The sequence below is a fragment of the Mustela nigripes genome, chromosome 3, assembly GCF_022355385.1.
Source record: "Mustela nigripes isolate SB6536 chromosome 3, MUSNIG.SB6536, whole genome shotgun sequence".
Classification (NCBI taxonomy): domain Eukaryota; kingdom Metazoa; phylum Chordata; class Mammalia; order Carnivora; family Mustelidae; genus Mustela; species Mustela nigripes.
The window spans coordinates 132,261,119-132,278,318 of record NC_081559.1 but is presented as its reverse complement, the minus strand read 5'-3'; the positions used below and the strand labels follow the sequence as shown (position 1 = coordinate 132,278,318).

The 17,200-nt window shown below is 47.4% G+C and overlaps 1 protein-coding gene and 1 long non-coding RNA gene across 2 annotated transcripts in view; one reads left to right on the top strand and one right to left on the bottom strand.

The window, feature by feature from the left end:
* Positions 1-736: 736 nt before the first annotated feature.
* On the top strand, positions 737-9,615 carry LOC132013132 (uncharacterized). Its single transcript, XR_009402889.1, has 4 exons — positions 737-829; positions 3,887-3,978; positions 9,131-9,254; positions 9,427-9,615. It is a non-coding gene; the product is annotated as an uncharacterized LOC132013132 (long non-coding RNA).
* Positions 6,227-17,200, bottom strand: part of VXN (vexin) — a 23,970-nt gene continuing 12,996 nt past the window's right edge. The window contains exons 4-6 of the mRNA XM_059392868.1: positions 13,333-13,394; positions 10,425-10,516; positions 6,227-8,592 (exon numbers count right to left, since the gene is read on the bottom strand). Coding sequence (XP_059248851.1) covers positions 8,409-8,592; positions 10,425-10,516; positions 13,333-13,394 — 338 coding nt within the window. The 3' untranslated portion in view covers positions 6,227-8,408. The remainder of the gene's footprint in view (positions 8,593-10,424; positions 10,517-13,332; positions 13,395-17,200) is intronic.

Genomic DNA, 17,200 nt, shown 5'->3' with positions numbered 1-17,200 from the left:
ATTATATAATATATAATGTAATGTATGTTATATATGTATCACACACAATATATATTATATAATAATATATTTTATATGTTATATATAAATATATAAATATTTAAAAATATATAAAAGATATATTATATTAATATATCATATATTATATTATATATTATATAATAATATATGTTATATATAAATATAATATATAAAGTAATGTATGTTATATATGTATTACACATATGTAATACACTTATATGTATTATATGTATTTATAGTATGTATTATATGTATATGTATATGTAATTATATGTATTATATGTATATGTATTATGTATATATACATATATATATAATCTATCTTGTTGGCTACAACATGTCCAAAGACACCTTGGGCTTTAACTGCAATATTTGAGTGAGTTTTGCCTCCTCTGGGCAGCTGCCCCTTCAAGGCAAGCCACAAGGCAAGTGTATTTGTATGGAGAAGCCCTATGTGCTGGGGCACATGGCATTTGTCCCGAGGGAGGCCCCTGAGAGCACTGTACAAACTGGACCTCTACCTGTGGTGGGCTCTGGGGTCAGATTGCTGGGGTGTATGTCCAGGTCGGCCATCCATAGCCACGTGGCGTCAGACTCGCTGTGAACTCTCTCAGCCTCTGTAAACAGAGAGAGTAAAGGAAAGAACTCGATAGCACTGTTGGAATATTGCACGAGCCCAGGCCCTTTAAGCACTTAGCACGGTGCCTGGCAAGTGCTAAATACCCAAGAAGTGTTTGCTCCTATTAATACACCTGCATTTATCTTAACGTAAAGAAGACTACCACACAGTGCTGGAGGGCCGGGGAAGGTAGGTCTCGTTAGCCTGGGGCTTCGGGTAGTACCTGGCACAAGGCCCTAGGCAATTAACTGCAAATGAGTTTCTCCCTTTTCTGAAGCCAGGGTGGCTTTCTGCCCTTCCTCTCCTCAGGCTGGAGGAGTAGAGAATAAAGAGTCAGAGCAGCCGGGCATCCCTTCTCCTTTCCCCTTCCTACTTCTTTCCCCAATCTCCACCTCTCCCCACATCCCGAGGGCAAACAGAGTAGCAGGCGGGAGAAGGGAAACAGGACCAGGCTGAATGGTCTCAGCAGCACCGGGGTCCCCAGAGGCCACCGAAGCAGCTCGCTGATGGCTCAGATCCCTGGCCAGGGCCCCGAGAGAGAGCCGAAATGACAAATAGCCTTGGCTTTGTTTTGGTTTCTTTATGTTGTGGCGGGAGGGAGGACCCTGAGGAGGAAATGCCCCCCCCCACTCCCACCTCCAGCCTCCATCCTCTACCCCTCTGCCCTGAAATGGTGGTTTCTCTGGACAGCAGGGGAAAAGCTTCCTCCCTGCCCCCAGCCCACTTCCAGACTGGCCACCTGCTCACCCTACAGGGCAGTCCACTCTGGGACTTTTCATGACAAACAGTCTCCTGGGTCCTTTGTGGGGTTTGTGTGAGAGACTGGGGAGCCTGCTTTGCTGATGAGGTCACCGTTCCTTGAGCTATTACCTTGCTTTCCTTGGCCAGAGCTAGCAGCAGGAATGCCTTGGAGCAGTGTTTGTTTGTGAAACATCAAATCCCTGCCTAGTTACACCCAAGGAGGTCAGCTTGCATCCAGACCCCAGCCCCTCAGTAGTTCTTTCGTCTTTAGTCCTGTGGATACAGGTGTCTGTTACCTGCCTCAGAACGAAAGGGCTGGAGCTCGGCCCAAACAGGATGGGCAGGGGCTAGCTTCCCTCCAGGAGCAGGAGGAGGACATGGGCAGGCCCTGTGCTCTCCTGGGCCAACGTGCTTTGTAGATTTCATTTGCAGTCTAATTTCGCTGGTAGGGAATACGGGCAAGAGGCCAGGGCAGCATTTGGCAGCAAGGGGACATCTAGAGAGGGAGAGCTGTTTGAATTCACAGTGATTTCACTGTGAATTCCTGCCCTCCACTTCCTGCCTGGAGGCCAGTGGCCGTTGGCCGGCACTGAGCTGGCCCGTGGGCAGCCATCTCCGGCTGTAGGCACTGACCCCACAGGCCACACCCGGAGAGCAGGTAGCCTGGGCCCCTGCCAGCCTGGAGTTCTTGCTTGCCAGCTGCTGACGGGCCTGGCCCTGCAGTCTGGCCCCAGGCTCTGCAAACGATTCTATTTTAGGTTGCTGACTAGCTCTTCAGCCCTCATTCCTGTCTTGAGCTTCCTGAGTCACTTCTCGCTCCCTGCTCTGCTTCTTTCTGAATGGATTGGATTAGCATAACACCATATGTTAGAAAAGCAATTCACAATTTATAAAGCCTTTTTGTGCACCAGCTCTCTTCTGATCTTTCATCAGCCTGTGAGGTCCACTATGCAGGTAACTTAATCCGTATTTCACAGATGAGCAACAATGGAGGCACAAAATAACTCAGGCAGTTTGATCAATCACACACACACACACACACACACACAGAGAGAGAGAGAGAGAGAGAGAGAGAGAGAGAGAGATTGAGAGAAGCATACTGCAAATCATTGTGGAGTTGAGTCTTAAGAATCAGGCTTCCAGGGGCGCCTGGGTGGCTCAGTGGGTTAAGCTGCTGCCTTCGGCTCAGGTCATGATCTTAGGGTCCTGGGATCGAGTCCCGCATCAGGCTCTCTGGTTGGTGGGGAGCCTGCTTCCCTCTCTCTCTCTGCCTGCCTCTCTGTCTACTGTGATCTCTCTCTGTCAAATAAATAAATAAAGCCTTAAAAACCTTAAAAAAAAAAAAGAATCAGGCTTCCAGTTTTGAATCCGATGCTCCTGCCTACATCCCACATATCTAGGTATGCACGCTATAGAGCCCTGGCAAGGGAGACCCTGCAGAAACACCTGCGGTGGCCATTTCTTTTCTTCTTGATGGAGGATGTTTGCTTCAGGGGAGCATTGCACTTTGAATCTGAGGTACCTAAAATACTGATGGGGGATAAGCAGAACTCTAGACGAAGGAGAGAAAGTAGCCTGAATTTGCTCCCACATTAGCGTCCCTAATCCCCTCCTTTCACCTCATGCTCAGGTTCCTAAGAAAACCTTTCCTCCATTCCTTGGGGGAATAAAGGATTGAAAACAGTTTACACTGTTAAAAGGCCTATCCTTCCGGACCTTAGCTCACCTTATAATTATGTGGTCTATGCCTCAACTTCTAAGACAGGCACACCCAAACTCATTATCTTGTGAAAATGAATTAAGGAAATCTTTTCTAGGAGTCAGCATGGGGAGCTCTCACACACTTTCACTCTTCATCTATTGCTAATCCAATAGGAAAAGGTGGATTTTGCATGTGGCTCCTACTTGACTACCCCAGCAAGAGAAAGGAAAGCTTTCTTCTTCCCCAGGCAACAGCCCAGCCAGTGAGAGACAGACATAACTCAGCCACTGGGAAGCCACTATACTTGGAACCCCCAGTTTACTCCAGTGGGATTGTGCTTTCTAACAGCCTATCAGTCTCCCACTTCCTACTTTGTTTCCTGGATTTATCTATGGTTTTGATGTAGTTTCTCTGTCCTAGATTGCAGTTTTCTGCTAGTCCTTAATAAACCCATATTTGCTAGTAAAATAACTGGCAGTTTTATTAGTCTCTGGGAGAGAGTACAAATTTTTAACAACTGGCATAGCACGGGCAGACAACCAATGAGAACAAACCTGAGTCATAGTACTCAGTGGGTCTTGGAGGCCCCCTGCCCCTCCATAGTGCTAGGTATTACCTACAGTTGCTGATCCATGGGGAGGTCTGCAAGAGTCCCGGAGCAGGGCTGGGCACCCAGGGCCAAGGAGGGTACATTGGCCATTGCCAGCTAGTGCCAAAGCATTCGGACATTTCCACACATGCACCACCATACTTGTACATGCCATTGTATATTAATACCAATTGTCTTGTTTAACCTTTTCTAGGACCTGAGGAGGAAGATACTACATTTGCTATTCAACAATGGAAGAAACTGAATCTTTATGCTATCCAACAACTCCTCAGGCTCTCACAGCTAGTGAGTTTCTGGAAGTTGGAGAAATTCAGGGCATGGAGTATTCAAGGTGGGAGGCTCTTTGTGAGACAGAGGTTGTGGGGGCCTTGAGCAGGCCAAGGGCACCCCTGAGGGCTCAGACCCCACCAGATGTCAGGGAGCAAGGGGATGGGGAAACAAACACAGAGAAAAGGTATGTGTGTGTGTTGATGCTGATTGGGAAGATGAAAGGGGATGGAGGTAGGCAGACACTGTGAAACTGGGAATAAGCCTGCCCTCATCGCAGGCTTGCTGTGGCCAGAGCTAGTCCTGAGAGAAACAAAGAAATCATCTTTACTGTTTGCTTTGCCTCTTGCCCTATATGTGAATATTGTTACCCAGAGAATGTGATCACATTTGGAGGACTATCTGTGGCATTTCATTTTTGAAATAGCGGTGTCGGGGCACCTGGGTGGCTCAGTGGGTTAAAGCCTCTGCCTTCGGCTCAGGTCATGGTCCCAGGGTCCTGGGATCAAGCCCCGCATCGGGCTTTCTGCTCAGCGGGGAACCTGCTTCCCCCTCTCTCTCTGCCTGCCTCTCTGCCTACTTGTGATCTCTGTCTGCCAAATAAATAAATAAGATCTTTAAAAAAAAAAAAAGAAAGAAAGAAATAGTGGTGTCTTGTTTATCAGGGGCTGCTGATTAACCGCTGAAGCCTGCCCCCCACACCAAGCCCTTGCAGTTGCCAGGCTGGGTAAAATCCTGAGCTCTGTGGATGGTGATGTGAGCAATGAGCTGGTTCTTGTTGAGGTAGGACCTCTCCCTGAAGAAGGCTGGGGCCCAGACGGTCAAAGAGCAGGAAACTCAATTTGCTCTTCTGTGGATGGAGTCTGAAATGTTAATCAGCACTTGCCCAGAATTCCAGGTACTTCCCTCACCCCTCCCCTGCTATCTGGGCCTGGGTGGGATTCAGGTCCCTCCTATTCTTCCCGGAAAAGCACAGACCCTTTTTAGGCTGTCAGGCAAAGGCCTAGCTGCTTGCCCCCTGAGAGGGGAGTTTAACCTCATGGTAACCTGTGCTCCAATGGGCTTGCCCAGCACTCGGGATGTATGAAGTCTCCAGGAGTGGCAGCCTTGTGGGAAAAGATTATGATGTGAAGTGGTATGAATCTCTCTACTGGGTTTTCCCAGAGACCCTAACTAGGGGCTAAGAAACAGGCCCAGCTTCCCTATCAATGAGCAAGTCCCATGTCAGGTTTCTCCTGCAGCCACTCTCTTTGACTGCACATGCCTTTTCCCAAACTCTATGCTGCCTCCCAGCAAAGGATATTCATCTGTGCAAATCTTGCCCCAAGTCCAGAGTGACCCAAGAAACGCCCCAAATAGAAAACTTTTTTCTAGGCATGTGGCCTATCTGCAAAATGAAATCTTTCTTCCTGGGCATGTTGGCAAGGTGTTCACCACAAACCTCTCAACAGAGGCTGACATTTCTCAACATTAAACACTAACTGCAATTCCTGAGGATTAGAATCTCCTCGGGAGATTCATCTTCTTGTGTTTTTCCTTTGCTGGTCCCTAGGTCTCTGCCAATTTAGAGTCAGAGACAACACATCACATGATTCCTTTTAAAATTGGGCTCTGGCTGCCGTGGCTCTGCCTACCCACCGTCCATCTGCCTGCTCTGAAGACAACACAAGGATTGGAAGGGGTGGGGAGACAGCCAGAGAGCACACAAGTAAGAACTGAACTATTTGACTGGACCTGGTCCTAACAGAGGCAATTTTATTACCCTAAATGTCCTGGAAACCCTGTGCCTCTGGCGCAAGAAGACTCCAGGCTCCGTCATCCTGGACAGCAGTCTGAGCTAGCCTTGGCGCCCTTTTGCAAGTGGCTGTAATGTGAGTCACAGGGGCAGGCTCCAGGGAGGCTGAACAGGAGGTGGGCATGGAGGAAAAAGGCTCTGTCTGCCCTGGCCTCGGGGGAGAGAGGCCAGCAGGCTGGGATGTTCAGTGGGCCCCCTGGGATTTGTGGTGAGGACTGGGGGGTGGGCATTGGTGAGGAGCGTGAGCCCAGAGGGGACAGGTCATGCCAGGCCAAGCCCTGTCAGAAATGGCCCTGGTGTTGACTGTTGGGCAGGGCCCATAATATGAAAACCAGACATTGCCTTAGGATGGAAAGAACATTCTGGATTCTTTCTTACAATCCTTTTCATTTAGGTAAAGGAACAATGAGGTCCAGATTTGTAATTCTTTCCCTTGGTGAAAGCCTTCTCTTATTCAATGAAGGAGCCTCATACTCTTATGGTGGTTTATTGATGTCACAAACAAAGCATACTTTATTTTTATTTGAATTGGTCAGTTAAAACATTCTATGCAAGGCAAACACTTCATCATGAAATATTTAAATTAAAAATAAATAACTCAGTTCCATCCTACAGAAATCTCCTGCTGCCCCATATAAATGGAGGACATCAGCTATTGACTAAATAAGTTGAAATAAATAGTTTTAGGATACTCTGATTGATAGGTCCAGCATAAATCACCTGCTTGCTTCTTAACTGTGCTCCAGGCCCCGTTATCAGTACTGTGCAAGACTATTAGTCCATTGAGACTAGGCCCTCATTGAAAGAGTATTCGAAGCCCGGGTTTCCAAATCATGTTCCAACATGAGGATTGGGTGCTGACCATCTAAAACAATGGCTGAAGGGCAGGGATCAGCAAGGTGAAAGCCAAAACCCAGTCCTCTTATCCCTCCATGCCTCCTTACTGTTCACCTGGAGATGCGGAAGCAGGTAACTTAGCAAAATGTGACACATGGCCAGAGTGTGTCTATGAGTAACGGTTGAGACTGGTAACGTGGCCAAATTCCTCATTGTTCCAAGACGTGGTGATTTCTGGCTGAGTCTCTGTCTCCGTGTCACCATGGAGTGTCTAATTTTGCTAAACGGGTTAGATTAATTTAAGCTTCTGGGTCCTGCACAGGCCGGCATTCCTAACTGACCACTGCACGCCTGTGTCTCAGACTCTGCCATCACACGGTGCTCCTGGCGGCCTCTGCCAGTCATGTGTGGTTAGCATTTGAGATGAAAATTATTTACTAACCTCGATCTTTCTCTGTGTTTGGAACTATTCTGTGTGAAGGAATAGATACAAACACCAGGCACTGAATCCTGACACCCATGTGGGCCAGGCGCCTTGAGACTAATCATGTAACGGCTTTAAACTGTCATCATTGGAATGGATAAGGACATCTCACTCAGAGTTGTGAGGGAGAATGTATGTAAAGTGCTCAGTGTCATGTCTGACGCATGGTAGGCATTTAATAGATGAGAGCTGTTGTATTGTATGATCATTGTAAGTCTATTGATGTTAACTATGGGATTGATGATGACATTTCCATTAAAAGAAGGAAAGCACAATATTATATACTAAGTTGAACCATATGAAACTGATCGGTTGTTTCTGACCTACAGAGAAGGCAATTTCTTCAAGGTCAACCCAATACTTAATGATGTATTTCATTTAAATCACTTACTTTTTCCAACCTTATCAAATTTTTCCTTTCAAACATTGCCCCCAGAGTCCTATTCCTACCCCTCCAAACCTTCCTCAAATCAGTTGCTAGAGTGAGCAAAGCAAGGAGTCTGGCAGACTTGAGAACCTAGTATCCTGTTCCACTGTCTGTCTTAAGGCCTTGGCTTCGCCATCTGTAGACTGGGTACAATTGTGCTTTCCTTAGCAGGGATAGTGGACGGGAAAGCACTTTCAAAAGTTAAAATCATTTTGCCAATGCAAGGTATTATTAATTTCACTAGCCTATGCCACTTCAGAGAACATTAGCATTCAACATTTAATTTTTAATCATGTTTCTCTATAGAAAAGCTGCACGTAAAAGAATAGAGAATTCATGCAATCATGCCAAATGATCAATACTGATCTTGAGAATACTGTAAAATGAATATTAGAACTATAAGTAAATATATAGTGCTTTGTCTTTAGAAATTATACCTTGTCAAGATGAAATAAATGTGATAAGAGGAATAGTAGGAACCACTGTGTTTACAAGGGCCTCAAACATCAAGCTCTTATATTTATAACAGAAATCACATACATTAGAACAACTTACAAGGAAGACTGAGGAATTGCCTGCTTCTTCCCCTGGAGGTCTTTAAAATGGGTTGGGAAAGTTTGATTGTGGTATGATTTTGCTTTAAGATAAGGACAGAGTTTATATCTATCTCCCAAAGCCACTTTCAGACCAATGGCTTTATTGGTTCTAAGAAGGCACACTTTTCTTTTGCCTTCCAGGGGAGTCCCTTGCCTGTACCCTAAGCCAGGGCTATTGGTTAATAAGAAATGGTGATGTGTTTGGACCAGCTACTAGCAGAGGTGAATGTGGCTCAGTTCCAATCTGAAGTTTTCTCCCCTATATGCAGTGAACTTTGACCAATGCATGGACCCTGGGGAGAGTCACCTTTAGTCAGCCTCAAAGGCACAGTTGGTAGCACCCACATATTCAGCCTTCTTCTTGTGCCTTGTCCACATTTTCCGGAGGAGGCTAGGGACCCCGCAGGAAGCACTTCCTGTCAGCGGTAGGGAGGCTTCTGCTCCCTGGGGCAGGGTCGGATACTCTTCAGTCATCTTCTTGAGATGTCTGGATCTAAAGAAAAGCCAGGGGGGAGGGAGGACAGTTATTTCACAGAGTCAGACGTTTAATGTTTGCCCTCAAGGAGTAGACACAACTCTTAATTCTCTTCTGCTCATACATCCTGTGACCAGGATAGAGGGTCACTGTTGGGACACATGTACAGGTGACTTCTTTTGGAGGATCCTCACATGGGGTGAGGGAAGGAGGTGGCTCTAGCACAGTGGTTCATGGATCTCAAGTTCTGCTCATGTCCCAAGTTCTCCTTTTCCACCCATCCCACTTATAGACCAACAATCTTGATGGAAAGGGCAAGCTTCCCAAAGCTTTAAGCTGCTGAAAGAGTCTGAGTCCTCGGGGTACATGTGGCTGCTCACTGACTGGCCTCAGGCAAGTGACTTAATCTCAGCCAGCCTCAGTTTCCTCATGTACAAAAGGGGGATAATATCATCAAACTCACAGGACTTGTGAGGAGGAGAATGAGCTAATAAAGCATTGGGCTCCTTGTAGACCTCCATGAATGTTTATCTTTCTCCTCACTTTCTCCTCCTAGGTGAAAGAAATGGCCTTCCTTTTCAAAAGCCAGCCTCCAGGAACACATGGAAATGAGGACATCTGAGCTCAGAGAGAAAGGAACCATGGAGAACCTTCTGGACACAGCTATATGGAGCAGAAAGGTTGGTCTTTTTAGCTCAGCAGGTTGTTGTGGGCTTACTCCAACTTCCAGCAATAGCTATTGCTGCTCAGGACCATTTGAACTAGACCTTCAAACAATCCATGTGCCTTTCTGGTTTTTCTCCAGTTAGGTCCTAGTACATTGAGTAACTTGGTTTTTATCATTCTTTCTAGATGATTTTCTTTCATCTAGAAGAGCTTCATATTGGTTGCTTCCTCCTTGGACTCCCAAGCTTCCAAGGTGTACACACTTGGGTTGATATTTTAGCCCATGGTCCCTCCAGTGTACACATCCCACATGCTCCCAAGAATGTGTCTTTCCAACTGCTAGATTGTAGGTTTCTTGAAAAATAAAACAGTCAGAGTTTGTGCTAAGTTCTTCACGTATCATCCCATTTTGTTCTCACAATAATCCTACAAGAGGGGTATTACGATCATCCCCATTTTTTTTTTTTTTTTTTTTTTGAAATAAGTGAGGGCATGGAGGTTATGATAACTTGCCTAAAGTCATAGCGGGTTAGTGGTGGCCCTGGGCAAGCAAGAAGCTGGGAGTCAAGAGCCCACACCCTTCATTACCCCCTAAGCCACTTTTCTACTACATGTGGTATGGACGATCGTGGCGAGGCATCAATGTACATATTGACTTGAGTTTCAGACACCTGCTTGCCATTTTCTTAGTGCAACCTTGAAGGCACTGAGAGAATTGCTGGGGTGGGGGAGGGGATTATCTACTCTGTTCTGGATCAAAGTTAATAATAACATGGGGGTTAATACATTTGGTTTGAAACTTTGGTATCTTACATATTTCTTTACCTTTGGGCCGGGGCCCTTCACCTAATTCATGAGACATTTCTGACACCACTGTGCCTACAGGGAAGCTCAGAATGCGACCCGTGATTACATTTATCTAATTAACCAAAAACTCTCCCAAATGACACTTCTCCAAGTCTAAAGAGTGGTGTTAATGAAGTGGAAACCATCAAAAACACTTCAGCTTAATCCTAGGGAAACAGTTGATGAGGCGCCACAGAGACCCAGGATTATTGCCCTCATTAAAAGGTAATTTAAAGCTGGCATGGGTTTTGTGTTAGCATCTTGAGTGTCTGTAAGCTGGGCTACCTGTTACTCTCATGTGATAGGACCAGGAGTGGGTGGGGGGCCCTGGCACTTACCCTCGCGTCAGAACAGCTCCCTTCTCTGAGGCTGTGGCCGCCGCCTCGAGCACGCTGGGGGCTTTCACTGAGATCCGGGCCACCGGAGGAATCTGCGTGGTGCAGAAGGGGAAGGGAAGATGAGGATGTGGCCATGATCCCAACTCTGGCATTGACCGGAGCCAGGTGAAAGGGGGAAGTCTCCGTCCATCCACCACCCAGGGCAATAGTCCTCAAGCTTTGAGTGGCATCGAGACTCTCCTGCGGGGCTGGTCACCACTGTGCGTGGCCTACCCCAGTTTCTGATCCAATAGGTCTGACATGGGCTTGAAAATCTGCGTTTCTAACAAGTTCCTGGGTGCTGCCAGTCCCAGGACCCCACACTGAGAACCACTGACCCAGAGAACTTGAGAGAGAGAGGGCGCACAACTCAATTTTACCTGAAAACTCTGTCCCCCGCCCCCACCCCCATTACCTATGTCTACTTTGTTGCCAAATCCTGCAGATTCATGCTTTGAAAGACTGCCTCGGGTAGTGCCATCCTCCCCCATCTCCTCTGCCACACACAGCCTTCCGATCCAGTCACCCGGGAACTCCTTGCTTTGGACCAGCCCCACCACTGACCCCAGCCCCACTGGATTTGCAGTGCCTGCCCACGGCAGGTCAGACTGAGGCCAACTCTGGAAGCACAGGCTCCTCAGAACCCAGCTCTCCCTCACCTATGCAGCTCTACCTCTGTTAATCCCCCGTGGGTACCGTGACAGCTCCTATCCCAGTGTGTGGCTGGTCCTGCCTCCCCTCCTGCCCACACTCATTCCCATGCTCAACAAAGCTTTTCCTCATGCACAGGCGCAGCGCTGCATCTTCCTTCGGCTTTTCCTTCATCCTCTGGACAGAGCCTCATTTCTGTCTGCCCTTCAGAGCCACTTCTTCCCGGAGGCCTTTCCTCAGGCTGGTGGCCTGAGTTGATTTCTCTCGGTCCTCATGCCCCATGTCCCCACAGTATTGAGAACCTATGTGACATATTTCAGCAATTCCCCAGTTCTTTCTATGGTTTGCTTCTTGTTTCATAGGCTCCCAGTTCTCAGAAAAGTGCTATGATGTGTGTCAGGGTCTGGCACTTAATCCCTTTGGCGGTGCTCTGCAGCCTTCCTAGAGATGGTGAGTGCTCAAGAAGCATGATGACCTAACAAGGGTTAAATCCAGAATTGGCTTAGTCAACAGACATATGCTATGCTTTGTTCCTTCACCCCAACCCCACTGAAGCCTTAGGGTCACCACATTCTTGAAATTGCTGGGAAATTCCAGGTTGAGGACATGATGATTAACTGTCCCCTTCTCTCCCTAGCTGGCCAAATGTTGTGGGCAGAGTTACTGTGCCACCTTGTGGCCTCTCGGGAGCTCTCCCTCCCCATCGTGCCAACAGCCCAGCCCCGGGAACATATACCGCCTCTCCTCCACTGTCCTCAGTCCTCCTCCAGTACGTTGCAGCACTGAGTCAGAATTAGCTGTACGAGCTCTGACTCATTCTTCCACCCTGGGATAAGGGGCCTCTGATCAACTGCAGGACCCCTGCTTCACTGTCTCAGGCTCAGGGGAAAGAGTCAGTCCTGCTGCCTTTCTTTTATCACTGTGTCCCCATGACCATCCTGTCCCATTGCAACTCCTTCTGGTCTCCCAGAAGTAGTTCTCTGCCAAGGCTACTATGTGAGCCCAGCCCAGAGAGTTGGAGCAGGTAATCCAAGGATGTGAGCCACCCTCTTCCCCTTAACTTTGGTCTTCTTCTGACCACAGCTAAGGGCAGCTATTTGTGCTGTCACAGCCTGGAAATCTGTGGCAATGGCCCAGCCATCCTCATTTTCTCTTGAGGACTAGGTTGGGGCAGAGGGCTCCTGATAAAACAGATTGGCCCATCTCTCCTCTTTCTGTGGTTCTCCTAGTACAGGGATGACCTAAATGAGGTATTTGGATTAGATTTTCTGCTCAGACAGGGAGCAAAGGGCTCACTGTCTAGTTTGTTTCAGAATGATGAGGGGGCTGGCCCACACAATCTCCAGGGTCTTTTCTAGTCCTCACCTGGCACGATCCACCCATCTGGAGAGCTGCTGCTCACAGAGACCAGGGTGCCTGAGCTGACCTCACCTCTAGCCACGATTCCACCCCTACTGTGCAAACCTAAAGGGTACCCACATTCATGCCCAGAAGAAGATGCAGGAGATTTTTTTTTTTCCCTAGAGGGACCCTGAGCTAGATCTGGATGTGCACCCCCTGATCTGCCTTCAAAGAAGGACAAGCTGCCACCATGGGGGTAGCTCATGTACCATAATGGAGCAAGGAGGAAACAAAGGCTTGGCTATTTGGGCCCAACTCAGGACAAGGGGGAGGGGTAGCAATGGCCCCAGAACTTCCGCCAGTAGGTATCCCGTGTGCATGGCAGTTCAGCCTCCTAGTGATCTGAACTCCCTCCTCCTGTCACAGGTACTGATCCCTAATACAAATCTCATACCCCCTACCCTGCATCTCAGAGTCTGCCTTCAGAGACCCCGACTGGGAACAGACATCCTCCAGAGGTGTCCTGGGCGCAGATGCCTGGTGTTTCATGTTTTCACAACATTTAAGACCCTTGAGAGGCAACTCTTGACCTCTTAGCTGCCCCTGGGAATTAGTTAGGCCTGTCCACCTGGCATGGGCCTACCACAGAAACCACTTCTTTCTCCCTGTGTTTGAGATGTCCCCTAGGCAACACCTTTTTCTGTTTGCCTGAGAGCTGAATTTCTGGCAAGAAAGAGAACACCATCCAGTGGTGACTGACGTTGGGAGCCGAAAACCTGCAGGTAGGCTTTTCTAGTAATCTTCATGGCTGCAACAAAGGACAGGGTGAGGAGTTTAAAGCACAATATGGAGAACTAACCAGGCTTATTTTACTTACCAAAGACTTTCCATATGCTCGATTCCCACACAGATTGGAAGATTTGGGTTCCAAACTCCCCACTGCAAGGTTGAACAGAGGAGGCATTACTCAGTGGTACTCTGTGTTCCACTTCCCCCCGCTTCTGCGTCAATGATCTCATTAGCTAATCAGTCACAAGCTGGGAATTTCTAAAGCCCTTTGTGCCAAGCAGCAAGATCGGGCAGGAGGGTCAGGCAACGGGATAACTGTCGAGTAGGTCACCTGCATCCCTGGCAGTCTTCCGGGTGTGGGATGGGTAGGGATGGTAGAACTAATGTCTAAGAAGATCATGTGTGTGGAAGCATTTAGTATGTCTGCGGGCAGTAGGTGCTCAGAGAATGTGCCCTTAGCTTGTCCTTCCTTCCTAAGGTGCCAATCACAAGAGGTTATCAGGAGTTCAGTCTTTGCTGCTGGGATCGATTTAGCTTGCTAAATCTGTGCAGTCCTCTCTGGAAATGAGCAGAGAAGCCTGTCTGCGGTGGGAGGCCCAGCTTCATGATGTGCGAGTGTTGGAGATGATCAGAGTCCTGAGACATTGGCTACACAGGACTTATGTGAGAACCTTCTTGCTATGCCTTTATTCCTGAAGCCCGACCTACTTCTGAGTAATCTCTACCCTGCAGTCTTTAGCTTCTGAGAAACCAGGTGTTGAGCTGAGGGAGCTGGCAATAGGTAGAGGAAAATTGGCTTTCGATCTAGTCCTCTCCTTGGGCAGACATTCCAGAACAAGCCCCATCCTATCACACTATAAAAATAGAGATAAAACACTCCCCAACTCAAGGAAGAAAACACTTCAATGCTAATAAAATGAAGTTAAAGACTACCGAGATTGAATCATAATTTATAGTGTATAAGTAATAATAGCAGCTCAGAGTTTTGAGTATTTACTGTGTCAGGCACTGTGCTGAGTATGAAACACATAGACATTATCTCATTTAACCCTTACCATAACCTTGTTAGGTAGGTATCATAATAGTCCTCACCTTCCAGATGAGGAAATCGAGGCCTCGGAGATACATAACAGAGGAAGCCAGGTAAGGATAATCTAGGGAATGGCAAACTGCTTTGGGGGACTTGCAGGGCTGGAGAAACGTGACTGAGGGACACCCTAGCCCATTATGGGAGGTATCTGCCAGGTGGAGACAGGGAGGACACTCAGCAGAAAGAAGAGGGTCTGGGAAGTTCCTGGAAATAGAATATAATGGCACAGTCCCAGAATTGCACTGCAGCTCAGGGTTTCTGTGTATATGGATGGGTGGGGACAGGAGTGTGTCACAGGAGGTGGCCCTGGAGAGGCCACCAGCAGAGAACAGATTCGGGGGGGCTTGAACATGGTTTGGAGGGCAGTGGGGGTAGGAAGGACACTGGAGCAGAAGGATGGCAGAGGTAGATTTCTGCTTTAGACAGACCCCTCTGGTAGCCTGGTAGAGGAAAGAAGGACCACTGGCTGAGGGCCAGGGTTGGAGGCTACACACCAGAGATGGGTCTGAGCCCGGGTAGCCTGAGGTAGGTACCAAGAGGGAGAGATGAGACATATCCAGGAGTTGACATTGTCAGTGTTTAGTATGTGACGTGGTGGGTGGAGTGGGGGTAGGGAGGACAAGGGGGTGTTAAGGGAAATAACCCTGCTGAGAAAGGAAGGGATTCACTCCATTTGAACAAGTTGGTTCTGAGGTGCCCGAGGACATCTTGGTGGAAACATTCCTTAGGTGGCGGATTCTCCAGGGCCTAGGAGGTGGTTGTCCCCATTCCAGGCATTTGAGGCTCACCTGCTCAGGGCCTCATGCTGAGAGAGTTTCTTAGCTGGATCTCTGCCTTCAGAGTCCCTGCAATTTCCAAGATTCCTCAGAGAATCTTTCTCCCATATGAGAAGGCTACATCATCCAGGAACCTTCTACAGCTCAGAAAAGAAGCAAGCCCCCAGATCTGAGATCTCTGGAGACACACATCCTTCTGATGGGAGGATGGAAGACTCAGTGCCTCAGCCTTTCTCATGGAAAGCACTGGGTCTGGCTTTGACTCAGAAACCCTCTGTCTTCCCCAACCCCCTCTGGAATCTATCAGATTGGGGGAGCTGAAGGAATTGAATCAATGCCCAGCTCAATCTTTTTTTTTTTTTTCCTAACCTGACTAGCACATTCCCTGCATGAGCTGACTGTCACATGTTGGGCAGATTCTCTCCATTTCATTACTTACTGTTCTCTTAGAGAATAAAAGTCTGACTTGGACAGTCAAGCTTTCACAAGCTACTTAGGAAGGAAAGCGACCCCGAAAGCTAGATGGTTGGGAAGACCTTCTTTTCTGGGGGTGGGAGATGGAGGCATTGACTAGCAAATTAGAAGAACTAAGATTTAATTTCAGTTTTTGTTGCTAATAAGCAGTGTGACTTTGATCAAACAGCCTCTATGGTTTCAGTTTCCTTTTCTATAAATGAGCATGGGGGGTTGCGGACCAGGGGTCCTCTCCCTTTGGTGTGCATTCTAATCACCCGGGGTTGTTAAATCAGAGATTGCTGGGCCCCGCCCTAGAATTTGATTCAATAGGTCTCAGGTGGGACCCCAAATTTGCATTTCCAGCAAGTTCCCAGGTAATTCTGCTGCTCTGGAGACCCCCACTGTGAGAACTACCCATTTGACTGGTCCCTAAATCCTTGTTAATCAATATATTCTCCTCAGACCAACAGCATCAACATCATCCAGAAGCTTTTTAGAAACATAAAATCTGGGCCCTACTCAGTCCTACCGAGTTAGAATCTGCATGAAAACAAGATTCCCAGGTGATTCTTTTGCACATTGAAATTTGAGAAACATGGCTGTAAATCCAGTTTATCTTTTTGTAGCAAAGATATTCTCTTTTTCCCTTTCTACACAGATATGTACCCACCCACCCACCTATATATAGACACAGAGAAAAATTTATCTCCTCTTAATTTGCAAGGCAGATTGTGGTTTTCCCAATGCTTTCACTTTACATATGTGTATATGTAATCACTTAGCTAGAGAGTATAGCTTGATTTATGCGTTATTATACATCAGATCATAAAACAGGATCAGGGTGTTACTGATCAAGGAAACCTTAGAGATCCAGTTGAGCATCTATGAAGAAGGTGAGAAGATAGAAGATTGAAGAGATATACTCAATGAAGTATAATTTCGGTTCTTACAACATAGAAAGTTGTTGACACCCAAATGCCTTGAGAAGGACATCCCAAACTTTCTGTTGTGCATTTTAGGAGTTAAAATATGAATGACTTTAGGCTGTGGACATAACAGAAATAACCTAAGGCAACAATTAAAGGCAAGATAACATCACAGACTCCAGAGGGCTGGGCGCAGATTCCTGTTGAACTACTTGGGGTGGGGGCCATTTAAAAAAAATAGTGCTGAAGTTAAGTCTATAATGTTTCCAGTTTTCAAAGCAAATTTGTCCCTAAATTCTTTTTAGATATTGTTCAAATAGCCCTAAGTCATTCACATTTACAGTGGTGAGATCTTAAGCTGGCAGTTTATAAAGAGCCTATATAATTACAAACATGGCCTGTAAAATAAATAAGGTAAGCTTCTGTTTGTCCATGAGTCATGTCTACACTAGCTTTCCCTCCCCCAGAACATAATGATTTTCATCTCTGGAACCCAGCAGGGCTTCCTGGGGAGCAAGATGGCAGGTGGAAAGCATCTCTGCCCGCCCAGGGTATTTTTCAGGCGGTTGTTCTGTGTTGCTCTGTAGGTGGGGCCCGAGAGCAGGTGCACTCAGCGCAGGGGCGGCCCGCGCCGAGAATGGGAGGAGGCGAGGGAGGAGGCGAGGGAGGAGGCGAGGGAGGAGGCGAGGGAGGAGGCGAGGGAGGAGG